Consider the following 13,496-nt stretch of genomic DNA (forward strand, 5'->3'; position numbering starts at 1 on the left):
AAGCCATTTTTGTACGGCCTCAGGCAAGGCATCATCTTTTCATCTTCTTCTTCCATTTCTGCTACATGACGCATTACAAGCTCTCCCCGTTTCTGACGGAGAAGAGCAAGATCAGGATTGAAAAAGTCTTCCCCAATGCATTTCTTTCTTTTGTCTACAAGCCCAGCTGGGTCTTGAAACTTTTTTCTCAGTCTTCGGTCGATGGTGTTGTAACCCTCTGGATAGGCAGGATTCAATGAAGTCTTGACTTTTGTCTTCAGAGGCTGTTGGCTAAACATGGAATCCTGACTGGATCTTGGAAAGTGAATGATGTTATTTGGCCTGCTGTCCTCTACATCCCAGTCACATTCTTCTTTATCGAGGAAATCATTCAGGGAACCTTTACCCCACATTTTATATTTGATCTCCCAGTCCTCTACTCCCATACCTGAATCTACTGGAATTATTCTAACCCTCCCTCTCTCATTTAGGGTTCTTATATAAAGTAGCAGGTCGAAAGAAAAATAAAAAAGGAAAAAAAAAAGAAAAAATATATCAATATTAAAACAGACAAACAAAAGAAGATTAAGAATGTAACAAAATAGGACTGTTTTATTTTAAATTGCATTAATTAGATTGTGAATGACTATCGATTCAATATCAATCAGTTCTACAATAAATGTTATGCGAGTCATGTCTGTACTGCAAAACATTTAAATTATCCTCTAAACAGTGTAATAGAAAATGAAAGGTTAGATGAACAATATCCAACTAAAGTAAGAGTATTTTAAACTGAAACAAAGAGGGATCCAAAAATATGCAATTAAAAGAAAATGGATTATGTCCAACTAATGCACTTTTTTCACAGTTTACTGAACTGATCTATGAAATTTCTTCCAAGCACAGAATTAAAAAATTTGATATTTGTAACGAGATGTTTACTACAAATTGGCAACAACGATTAAAGTAATAAATTCTCCATTTTTATATAGTTAATTTACAATAAAGCTTCACACTAGTCAGTGCCAAAGAGAGAATCCTCCATAACAGCAAGAGGCCTTTGGGCTCAACAGACAGCACTGCAAATGCCTCTAGTTCCACTGCTTCTATAAAACCCAAATTTCAAAATCTAAGCCTGATCATTCTGGCTTGAAACAGTGCCCAATTGAGACTTCACTACATCTAGAAATGCATGTACTATACTGTCTTGTATCCTATTATTCCAGAATTAGTGGATTTTACCTGCTTGGATGATTGTCTCTATAGTCCAGTTCGAAACTATGCACAGAGTCTGTGCAGGAGTCTGGGTGTTGCTGAAAACGTGGTCCCACTGGGTATTGGTGTACAGAGGAGTTCGGCTGAGCTGTAGTGTGGTAGCGTGGGGGTAGACTGTTGCTTGTTTCACTCCTGTAGTCACTGTCCCGGTCATCCATTGCACTGTCCAGATCATCCAATGCTGTGAGGATGACATAACAGACTCAGGAAAAAGCTTTTTAAAATGCAAAAAAAGTATTATTTTTTTAATTGTTTAAATTAAAATATAACAAAATGGCAAATAAGGATCACATTATAGAGCTGAAAGCTGGCTTTCACAAATGCTAGAGACTGGCTGCCATATCATGCTGTTTATATTAGCCTGTACTTAAAAAATTTAAACCATTTGAAACATGCCACATAAATTACACAACAGCTGACACAGATGACATCCACACACAGATGACAGAAACAATGAGCCTCATTTATCAAGCAGGTCATGAATTAATTTCTTTATAAATTGTTTACAGGAGCATTTACTCAAGAAATGTGCAATTCATGAAAATCCAGTTATTTCAGAAAATCCTATGATACAGAGCTCCTGCATTTACATTAATTGATGTGTAAGGAGACTCAGAAATCTGAACCTTAATCGATCAGCTTCAAATCATATCAAGAGCACAAAGTGTTTTGTTCATCTTATACCACAGCAATAAATTTACTATATATTATATATTCATATATATGTGTGTGTGTTTGTGTGTATTATATGTTTGTTCCTCTTATACCACATATATTTATTAACAGATTGCATTCTTTATCAGTTTATAGTTATATTCAACAGCCATGAAACAAGTTAGTTCCTGTTATCACTTATGTTATAGCAGCTATAAACGTTCGTTCCCTCTCTTTTCATAGGACAAAAAAAAAAATATGCAGTGCTGCTGTTATAGATGTGAACCAACACCTTCTGACCGATCAGAATCAAGAATTCAATAGTGCTGTGGTATAATGAAATGTAAATGTGTGTCTTTTGCCTATTCGCTGTATGAATTGCTCATGACTGGGAACTGGGGAAAAATTTGTTAGCATAAACCAGAACATGCACTTAAGCTGGGAAAGCAAAGGGACTGAAGGAAAGAATCCAGGGAGCAACCAGACTTAAGGGTAATGGTGCATTATTCCAGGCCTGCACTGCACAGTTTAATGTTTTCCCCTGCTTTCCTCTGATTCAACTCAAAACCTTAGAGCTGACCAGTTGAATACAAGGAGAACACTAAACGGTACTGTGGGTAAAACATTAGGGAATAATCTGTAGCATTAGGGCAAAATAATCATTACATACTCTGTGAGCTGGGCCATCCGAAATAGCTGCCTGGTAAATCAAACATCAGAGAAGTGAAAGGAGGTGAAATGACTCGTTTACATTGTTTAACCAAAATTTTCCAGCCGGTTTAATTTTTTTCTCCACCAACTTTTAAACATCTCACAGTGAGGTGTGTATGGAAAAGCATACAGACTCCTGGTGAGAAGCTTTATAGATACAGACGTGACTACATGGCGCCACCTGGTGTGTTAAATGTATAAGTACTCACAACATTGAGAGGCTGCTAAGGGAAGAGGATGTCTTACTCCATCATCCTGCAGTGGGAACTCATGGAAAAAAATAAAGCCACAGACATTATAAATAGCACACACCTGCATGTATTTCATAAATACTTTCAAAAGTATGGTGTGTTTTACTGTGTTTTAGCACTGCAGAAGGTAGCATGACAAAAGCCAATCCCAAAAAAAAAAAAAAAAAAAAAAAAAATCATAATCAGCAACCATTAAATAATATTAATTCATAAACTATCATTTACATTCATTAACATTTAGTCATTTATTCTACACATGCATCTCCTTACACAGCACACTTAATTTTTTTTAAAAGTGGATTTCTTTTTTGCAGAGAACTGGAATTATTAAAAACGACATCTCAACACGCAACACGCTAACCACTCAAAACACATGCATGCTGATTGCTGAGATCATACCAAAGTGGTGGGTTCTCTCTAAAACTGATGCTAGTTTTCAAAAAAAAAAGAAAAGAAAAAGAGGATAAACCACAAACAAGTCTACAATATATTAAAATGAAGAAATGAAGGGACTGAGGCTTATGAGCACTTTTTCCACTGACAAGGTGCTGGATCTCCAACCATTTTAGTTCTCGGCCAGCAAAATTGTTTTGGTTCCTCCACCAAAACCAAGAACTGACTGGGTCTTGGAATTATATCGTCACCTTGATGACTCAAGCAACTGAGCAATAAAACAAGGCCTTGTCATTTATCAACCTTTTTGTAAAGATATGTGTAAATACCGACCAGTTTTTAAAAAGGGGTGGAAGTAGCTCAGTGGTTAGGACATTGGCCTTCTGCTTGGAAGGTTGAGAGTTCAAATCCCAGCACTGCCAAGCTGCCAGTGCTGGGCCCTTGAGCAAGGCCCTTAGCCTTCAACTACTTAACTGTATAAACAAGATAAATGTAAGTCGCTCTGGATAAGGGCATCTGCCAAACGCCATAAATGTACATTTCTGTAATGCAGTTATTCTTCATACTCATGTATGTTGACAAATGCTAATCACTCGTAAATTACCAATCATAGCACAGCTGAATTACATTTAGCAAAGACCAATAAATTGGGAAGCTCACAGAGAACTGAAAACGACAAAACTATGACTAAACGGTAAAAGAGCACCTTCTAAGTACAGCATGTGTTAAATCTTCCAGTAATGCAGCTCAGCCATTGCAGCGTGTTGGCTACCACAGACACACACTAACTCTTCTTCCTTTTATGGGGTGCCATTACTTTATTTTTGACAGACAGAGAAATGACAAGTAGTTTAACCAAAATTTTCTGCTTCCATCAGGAGCAATATTTTTCTTCACACATTAATTATGTAAATGATCTCATACTGAGGTGTGTACAGATATTTATTCACAGATAGAGGAAAGAGTATGGACTGTTGGTGAGGTGTTTCACAGACTGATGACACGCTGTTGTGATGGATCACATGATGGTTCAGCACTTAAACACAGTTCAGTTGCTTAAAAAGCTATAGCACCAGCACCATGTCAGTGGAAGATGTGTAAATATTTCACTTTAAACATTGCCGTTTCATCAGAGCTCTAAAAAATCTTGTACAACGGTACGATGTGCAGCACAAACATGTTACGACCGAACAACAGAAGGTGTAAAGCACTTACAAACAGACAGGTCAGTACTACATTCATAAAATGTGTTGTCATGCCTCACCTCATCGTGCATCCCCATGGCATTGATGCTCTCCAGTTTACTGGACCAGTACCGAGCCTCGTCCTCTGGGATTTCTGTCAGAGATGGAGGAGAAAAATCTGAGACAGGGGTCACTGATCTGTCTACATTTAAGTGAAAAATATAGTGTTATTAATAATAATAAGAAGAAGAAGAAGAAGAAGAAGAAGAAGAACAACAACAACAACAACAACAACAACAATAATAATAATAGAATTTTAAAAAATCTTGCTAAATTGAAAATATTACTGTGAACTATAATATTACCATACACTAAGAGTTCTTAAGATAAGGGTTCTTGGCTCTCTAAGGTTCAGTCCTCAACTCCTTACATACCAAAAAACCCTTTCCCAAAACATCTTACCTAGGCTTCTAACCCAAGGTTAGCACAAAGAAAAATCTCCTAGACCCTGGTAAACACATTCCTGTGCACAATATATGCCAAGTGAGAAGGTTTCCATTAACACATGAGTCTTGAGAAATGTTGAACATGCTCCAGTAAGCCTGAATATTAAATTTAAATTACATACCATACTGATAATATCAAAAGAAAAGGAAGAAGAACTATAATGGAAAACCATAATTATTATGTTTTCTGATGGGTTTTACAAGGAATCTTTCCATGTTCTCAGAGGGACAAACCAAAACCAACACCAAATGTAATTATAAATGGATAAACATTTCAGAGTGTCACTCTTTAATAAATAATACATTGTAATCATTGGCAAACTGTTCAGAATGTGCTGTTATAGGAATATAATCAACTTTAGAGTGGAACAAGGAATTCCGCTTAATGACACCACCCCGACACTGATTATTTTAACAGTGTCACGTTTTATTCGTTATTTAATAAACAGACAAAATAGAAGTAGTTTTTGAACTGAGATTGTTATTACAACTGATTTAAAAAAAATTTTATTAGACTTGCTCAGTGATAGTGAACATAGACAGTAAAGTGAATCAATGCTGTGTGTTTCTGTATCACATCACCAGCCTTTGAAGGCATGGGCGCCCACTGAAGGACAGCAGAGCATTAAAAAAACCTCACAACTTCAAAGAGCTCAGATAAAACAGGCAGCTTTATGAATATGATCAATCACTGACCGAGCCTGGGCTATGAAACCCAGCACCGAGAATTAGCAAAGCTTTACCTTCCAACACCAACCTGCACATCACACACACACCATTTAAAAAACATGACTCCAGCTTTATCAGTGTTCATGAGGCCTGTTTTATTCAAGTAGCAAATAAAGCAATGATTTTTGGTCCAACAGCTACAGAGCACATTCTGCTGCTAATTTTCCTAAACCTTCAGGTTTAGCAGTTTCACCTTGAAGAGAACATTCGATTGCTTCTTGAGATTCTGGGTGGTATGTGCTCAATACACTGGTCTTAATGCAGAGCTGGCACTTGGGAGAAGATCTTGGACATAAAATTCAAGCCTTGGTCGATTCACATAACCTTTGGCAACCCAAAAGTGAAAAAGAAATCGATTAATGCTTGGATAATAGGCTTAGCATAAAGACTGTGGAGTGAAATAGCTTCTAGATATCTGGTGGCAACATACATAATTGTCAACAGATACTGATGACCAGTTTTCCAAAAGTAGACATTCAAGTGGCTCTCCCACAGCAGGTTGGAAAGATGGAAAGGAACAGGAGGTATCACCAAAAGAACTGTTGGAGTACATAATGTGATCATGAACATTGATTTGTGATACGTGGCAGGAACCACAACCTCTCTCTCTACATCTACAGGACTTAAAGGAGATCTAGAACAGGAAAATCACTAGCCTTCTGTCTAGATGCTACAGAGGCTCTACACTTAACTAAGGAAGAATCTGTTTGTTGCCAGGCTTCAAGTTCATCCCTAATAATGTGCAAGATAAGATCTGTAACATCCATGACAGGCTTGGGCACAGACAACTGAAACATGATGCATGCTCCGTTAATGTTATTTGCCAATGACATTTTAGTGGGTCTAACTTGGTGACATATTTGACTGAACCCACACTGTCAACACAGTTGCCCATACAAGAGAGGAAAAGAATCAGAGTGATAGCATTTACTTTTCTGGTTAAAAAACGGGCTGTCTCATTGGCCTTGGGAACTAATAAACACTGAACTCCATGCACTGGAACGAGGAACAGCAAAGCTATTGTTTAATAGTTACCGAAGCACTTTTTGCATGAGAGTAACAGCCCTTTAGAAGAGAGAGAGATGGAGGAAAATGATGAAACTTTGGTTCCACAAGCAACTAGTCTAGAAGTCATAAGCATCTTGATGTGTTATAAATGCTAAACGATTGGTTATTATGATTTTGCACCACCCACAGTTCTACAGAGATGTCAAAAATTAGAGTCTGTTGAGAGACAAGGACAAAAATACTTTGGTGAAAAATTACAGACAAAATTAGAATTTTACTTTTTACGGAATCGTGTATGACCTAATCAATGGATGAGCAAACAAGATTTACAAAGTCAGTTGCATGTTGACTTTTTGAAACTCATTCAACCTGGATGACATTTAATCAAATCAATAAAAGATCATGAATAAAGGAGCACATGAGTCAGACACCGAAGATGAAGCAGAATGAGCAGATGCTCACTGATCCACACCGATTCCAGTTTAATATCAATGAACCATAATTGCTTGTGGATTTATGGTTAAACAGGAACGGGGGCTGACTGTGGAAAATCTTAGCTGGTGTTATATAGAAATGTCATTAAACGTACACCAATCAGCCATAACATTAAAACCACTGACAGGTGAAGTGAATAACATCGATTATCTCATTACACCCAAAGCGCCTACAATGGTCATGTGAGCATCAGAACTGGACCATGGAGCAATGGAAGAAGGTCGCCAATCATGTTTTCTTTTACATCATGTGGACAGCCGGGTGTGTGTGCGTCGCTTACTTTGGAGAAGAGATGGCACCAGGATGCACTATGGGCCTCTTTCAGCAGGATAATGAACCCTGCCACACTGCAAAAATTGTTCAGGAATGGTTCGAGGAACATGACAAGAGTTCAAGATGTTGGCTTGGCCTCCAAATTCCCCAGCTCTCAATCCAATCAAGCATCTGTGGGATGTGCTGGACAAACAAGTCCAATCCATGGAGGCCCCACCTCGCAACTTACAGGACTTAAAGGATCTGCTGCTAAAGTCTTGGTGCCAGATACCACAGCACACCTTCAGGGATCTAGTGGAGTCCATGCCTCGATGGGTCAGAGCTGTTTTGGTGGCACAAGTGAGGCCTACACAATATTAGGCAGGTGACTATGTGTTCATCAGATTTCACTACTTCTGGATGAGAAGGCAGGAACAAATTTAACTGACAGCAAGTTCTTCTTACATTTCTTAAGTTAACTGCCTCCATAACATAATTCCACATGCTTGCTGTTCACACATGCTAGCTCAGGGGTGGATAAATCAGTAACCCAGGTACCGAGGACAAGAAGGTTACGTGCCCAAGATATTCGTTTTTTAATTCAGTAGGCCAGCAATCACTGGCGTTTTTTTTTCCTTCTCTTACTTAACCACAAGAAAACAAAGAACGCTTCTTTGCTATAGACTTTTGCCAAACATTTGGTATTTATTTGATATGTATGTTTAACCAAATGCGCTATTTGTTCCAAATCCCATCGACTTGTTGAATTTTTGTCGAGGGCACAAACACAATGTTAGAATCTTAGAAATGGATAATGAGTATAACCGAGTTTTCCAGTTTAATAGTAGAATTTATATATTCATTTGTGAATGTATTAATACACTTAACTAGCTAGCTCACCATACCTTATTACATTCTGTTAACCACGATGTTTAGTTAACTTAGTTTTCCAGGCGACCAAAACATAGGACTGGGCAAGAACACCGGAGCATTTACTTGCCTGGTTTGTTCACCTCTGTAGCTAGCTACCAACATCCGACCAGGTTACAGACTGCATTAATGTCCCTTTGTTACTAGAGAAAGCAAGTCATTTTACAACCATTACTCCCAATTCTTATTTTAATTTAAAAAAAAAAAAAAAACAGTTGCAGGTTTCAGTTCCAGTTGCTATATTTAGTCTTCTCACGTTTAAGCTGTAACAAACTAGAAGTGATCAGATAAACCAAGACTATGACTCTACCAGTAAAAAGTGAATAGGAAGGGATGCAGGTTGTGAAAGAGGAATTCATTTCATTTCATTTTGGATTTCTTGGCGAATTTCTAGTTGAACTGTCATCCTGCACAACTGTGAACCTTGACAGCACGAGCCAACAGAAAACAGCGAGAAGGAAGCTGGTCTCTTTATAACAAAATAAATAAATGGAAGAACCGGTAATTATGAAGTAGCAGTCACACTGGCCATCTGCAGTCATCCTGCAATCTTCATTAAAAAAAAAACATCCCCAGACTGCTATCTTTTTGTTTTGGTCCTGCAAAATCCCAGTCCCAATGCACACAGCTAGCTCCTATTGCTTTCCCTGTGTAATAAAACACCTTTAGTTCATATATTAATAAAGAATGATGGAATCCTGCTCCATGACACCACTAAGTTTTTGGTAAATGATGAAATAATACCAGTAGTGACCCTAATGAGTATATGCAGTGGTGCAGTATGGGTAGCATACTCATAGAGACGGCACAAATAGAAACCGGGTGTCTCACCGAAGGGAAGCTCGAAGCGTGTGTCCAGGAGCACTTGGTGCGGCGTCGGGTTCTTGGTGCCGTAGATTTCATCTGCCTTCATCAAAACCTCCGAGTACAGAAATGTCCATTCTCCAGGACCTTCCTAAAGAGATTAAAAAGAAAAATTAAATTAAACAAAACATCAACACACAGATGTGCAATGTTAATCAAAGATAATCAATGGTACTCAATGTTCCCAACAAATGTGATCAGATTTCAATTTTAATTTCATATGAGGATTTCTCTAACAGTTAAACACTACTGTTCATTTTTTTCCTGTCCACATATCTGTGTGTGTGTGTGTGTGTGTGTCTCCTCACCTCTTCCGAGTGGCAGATGCTTTTGAGAGGGATCCACGCCGTCCCCAGCATGGTGTCCCAGATGAGACCTTTATTCCAAACCTCCACGATGAGCCCCAGGTCCAAGCGGCTGATCTCACTGCAACACACAGAGTGCTTCACTGCTTCACTTTCTTTTATTATTGTCATTAGATTTCATTTCTTACATAATTTCTTCTTCCCAGGATTTCATTCATAAGAAGTATTTCATTTGTAAGAAGGATTCCCAGGATTTCATTTTTCATTTATAAGAAAAAACTATAAAAATTAATAATAATAATAATAAATAAATAATAACAATAATAACAAAAAATTAAATACATAACAGTTTATATTATAGTGGCACCTCCCTCAGCAGGTATTTAAATTTCTGTGCTAGTTACCAGAAGCTTTTGAGCTCAAATCCCAAGACTGCTACAGAGCCACTTCAAGCAAACAATTAAAAAAAAATCAACTTATTGATATGGCAAAGTTTTCTGTAAAGAGATGTTTATATAGCACTTATGGAAGGAGTCTCCAGTTTCAGAGGTAAAGCTGTAAATTACATTTTCAGATGTAGGAAAGGACAGAGATTGCAATTTGCAGTTACTCATATCATATCAATTCATATCAACTGCATTTTTTTGTCTTATCATCTTCAAAAAAGAGAGGCTGGTGAGGGAACAGCTGTTTACAGCTGCTATAATGTAAGTGAAAACAGGAACTAATGTGCTTTAATGGATGTTCCACAACATTAAACATAGGTATAAATTGATAAACAGTGGGATTTATTGTTCTTTAATAAATATAAATTGTAATTGCTGGCAAATTTTTGTGTCATAAGAAATAAAACACTTTGGGACATGCTGTTTTAGGAAAATAATCAATAATTCAGGGTGGTAACAGTAACTCCGCTTCATCACACCACCCCATTTTGTGATAAATATTGTCCATCATTTAAAAAATGCCTTAGAGTATTTTGGTACAACGTTTGTGCTCTACAGTATGTGGTCACATGTAACCGAGCTTTCTTGCTCTTTCTGGAAATCTCTACAAGCACTGCCTGTAATTCAGATAATAAGACTAGATGAGATCATACAAAGGAAGCAGGAGGAGGACAGGAGTGAGCAGCACTGTATGAAAGAGTGGAGCTAATTATGAGTGTGAGGTTTCAAAGACACCAGGTGCATCACAAGCAGGAACAACGAGCATGACACACACCCCTACACACACTCCACATGATTCACAGTAATGTTTAGGAGAGATGATATCGATCCTTAGGAACTCTGGAATGACTGAGATACCAGCAGCTCCAGTGCAGTTCAGGTGGAGGAGAAGAAGAAGAAGAAGAAGAAGAAGAAGAAAAAAGCAGAAGAAGAGAAAGAATAGGAAGAAGAACAAGAAAGTAGAAGAGGGTGACATGGAAGAGAAGAAGAAGAAGAAGAAGAAGAAGGTAGAAGAGAAAAAATAGGAAGAAGAACAAGAAAGTGGAAGAGGGTGACATGGAAGAGAAGAAAAAGAAGAAGAAGAAGAAAAAGAAAGTGGAAGAGGGCAACATGGAAGAGAAGAAGAAGTGAAAGAACTGGAAGCAGAAGAAGAAGAAGAAGAAGAAGAAGAAAGTAGAAGAGGGAGAAGAAAGTAGAAGAGGAAGAATAGGAAGAAGAAGGTAGAAGTGAAAGAATAGGAAGAAGAAGGTAGAAGTGAAAGAATAGGAAGAAGAAGAAGAATGTAGAAGAGGAAGAATAGGAGGCAGAAGAATGGGAAAAAGAAGAAGAAGAATGTAGAAGAAAAAGAATGTAGAAGAGGAAGAATAGGAGGCAGAAGAATGGGAAAAAGAAGAAGAAGAATGTAGAAGAAGAAGAATGTAGAAGAGGAAGAATAGGAGGCAGAAGAATGGGAAAAAGAAGAAGAAGAATGTAGAAGAAGAAGAATGTAGAAGAGGAAGAATAGGAGGCAGAAGAATAGAAGGCAGAAGAATAGGAAAAAGAAGAAGAATGTAGAAAGAGAAGAAGAAGAATGTAGAAGAAGAAGAATGTAGTAGAAGAAGAAGAAGAAAAGGAATAGGATGAAGATGAAGAGGAGGAGGAGGAGGAAGAAGAATACTGTGTATCATGGAATGCAGAGGGTGAAATGATTCATGATTTGATGTTTCTGCTGTTTCAGATGTTGCTGTAGGAGCTGTATCTCTCTGGATGCAGGCTGCTGTTTGCGCTCGCAGCACCACTACAACATTTCATTACTCAATTCTCTTTAACAACCAGTCAGTTAAGAATCTCTCTGTTGCTCTCTGTGTTTCTCTGACAATACACTGTAGAAATAAATTAATAAACTTCAATAAACACGCATCCGCCCCGCCTCCCTCCGTGGATGAGCTTCGTCTCATCCTCAGCGCACTTAGCAGGCCATTGACAGAGTAAATAAATAATGAATGGATTTCTAAATGCTGCCATAGTGCGCCGCTTTCCTTTCCTTTATTTACAACACAGAGGGAGGGATGAAAGCAGAACTGCTCTCATTTATCTACAGTGAAAAGCTCGTCACCCTGCCAGCCGACGTTTCCTCATGTTCCATAGGTTTCACAAAATCTCTCTCTCTCTCTCTCTCTCTCTTCAGTGTAACCCTTAAAGGTTTTATGTAAAATCATAAAACAGTAGGGTTTTCTTTTCGAAATGGCTCAGAGTAGAATTCTTTTAAAAAGCTTGGATCATTATTGTAAAATAAATAAATAAATAAATAAATAAAGAGAGAAAGAACTGAGGCCGACCTGAACAGCATTTCACAGAGTTTGAATATTCATTGCTGTTTCAAAACAAGAACTGGAAAAACTGCTACTTGTTCTTAAAACCAGCCTTAAAAACAACAATATATAATTTTATTTATTATTAACTATCAGTTTAAATATGTTCATTACTGCATTTCAAATTACATCCTATAATGTGGCAACAAGTAATAATGTCTTCTGCTGAAATCAGCCTTGTGTTTAAAATAACATCAATAGGATTTTCTGGAATGACATGTTTTTTTTTATTATTGTACAAATGGAAAGTAAGTGACATGAGTCTAAACAAATACTAAGCCAAGATAGGGCATACGAGTTGTGGTTAAATTAAAATCAATAATAGCCTGTTTGTTGTGGGAGTTTAAAACACAGTCTACAGCGTAGGAGTCGTATATGTTTCAGTAGCTGTGTAACAATAGTAAAGTAAAGTAAAGTAAAATAAGGTAAAAATGAAAAATAAGGTTGAAGGTGTTCACCTTTGTGCCTATCGCCGGCTTTTTTAAAGCAATAATACATTTGATTTGGTGTAAAATATTTCATACACGATATTTTGTATGAGATTGCCTATGATTCAGGGAAACACATTTCTCGTGTCTGACGTCGTCTTGGGTCAGTAGTTGTCGTTATAAAGTAGCACGCAATGTAGGTTTAAATTTTATTGATGAACATTTTCACAAAGTAGCTTTACAGAAATCCCGGTGTAGATTTAAATGCCTAATGAGTATCCCTGAATCGAAAAAACTCCCTGAGACAACATATCACATGACTCTTCCTGGAGGTTATCTCCATTTGACTGAATCCTTAATGACTCACAATTTAAACAGTGCACTAAATAAAGTGGAATGAGCCTCCAGGTTTGTATGATTGCCTCCAGACCCTTCCAGAAGGTTCTGTAGGAGGTTACCACATGACCGGTGTCAGTGTGCGTTTTCATTTTACATTTATGGCATTTAGCACACAGCGTTATCCAGAGCAACTTTACAGAAGTGCTTTGTAGTCACGATCAAAAACACATCCTCATTCTAGTTCACCAAGTCAGAAACTAAGAGTACCCTCTGGTTCTCTGCGTTGCTCCCTGAGGGGACAGAGTCGTGCACTTTATTACTTTATTACGTTAGCCGTAATGCTTATCGGAGAGCGAGGAACACTAGAAGGACCTGTTCAATCAGAGGGACATCTGG

General features: G+C 37.7%; 1 protein-coding gene across 4 annotated transcripts in view; it reads right to left on the reverse strand.

The window, feature by feature from the left end:
- The window catches only part of unc13bb (unc-13 homolog Bb (C. elegans)), an 85,673-nt gene that overhangs the window by 49,643 nt on the left and 22,534 nt on the right, over positions 1-13,496 (reverse strand). For 3 of the 4 annotated variants that reach the window (XM_026942704.3, XM_026942703.3, XM_053241220.1), the window contains exons 4-8: positions 9,540-9,657; positions 9,199-9,322; positions 4,528-4,601; positions 2,829-2,886; positions 1,222-1,435 (exon numbers count right to left, since the gene is read on the reverse strand). In XM_026942704.3, the coding sequence (XP_026798505.2) occupies positions 1,222-1,435; positions 2,829-2,886; positions 4,528-4,601; positions 9,199-9,322; positions 9,540-9,657 (588 nt within the window). The remainder of the gene's footprint in view (positions 1-1,221; positions 1,436-2,828; positions 2,887-4,527; positions 4,602-9,198; positions 9,323-9,539; positions 9,658-13,496) is intronic. The other variant, XM_026942705.3, reaches the window with a different exon arrangement.

Source organism: Pangasianodon hypophthalmus, chromosome 17 (assembly GCF_027358585.1).
Source record: "Pangasianodon hypophthalmus isolate fPanHyp1 chromosome 17, fPanHyp1.pri, whole genome shotgun sequence".
Lineage (NCBI taxonomy): Eukaryota > Metazoa > Chordata > Actinopteri > Siluriformes > Pangasiidae > Pangasianodon > Pangasianodon hypophthalmus.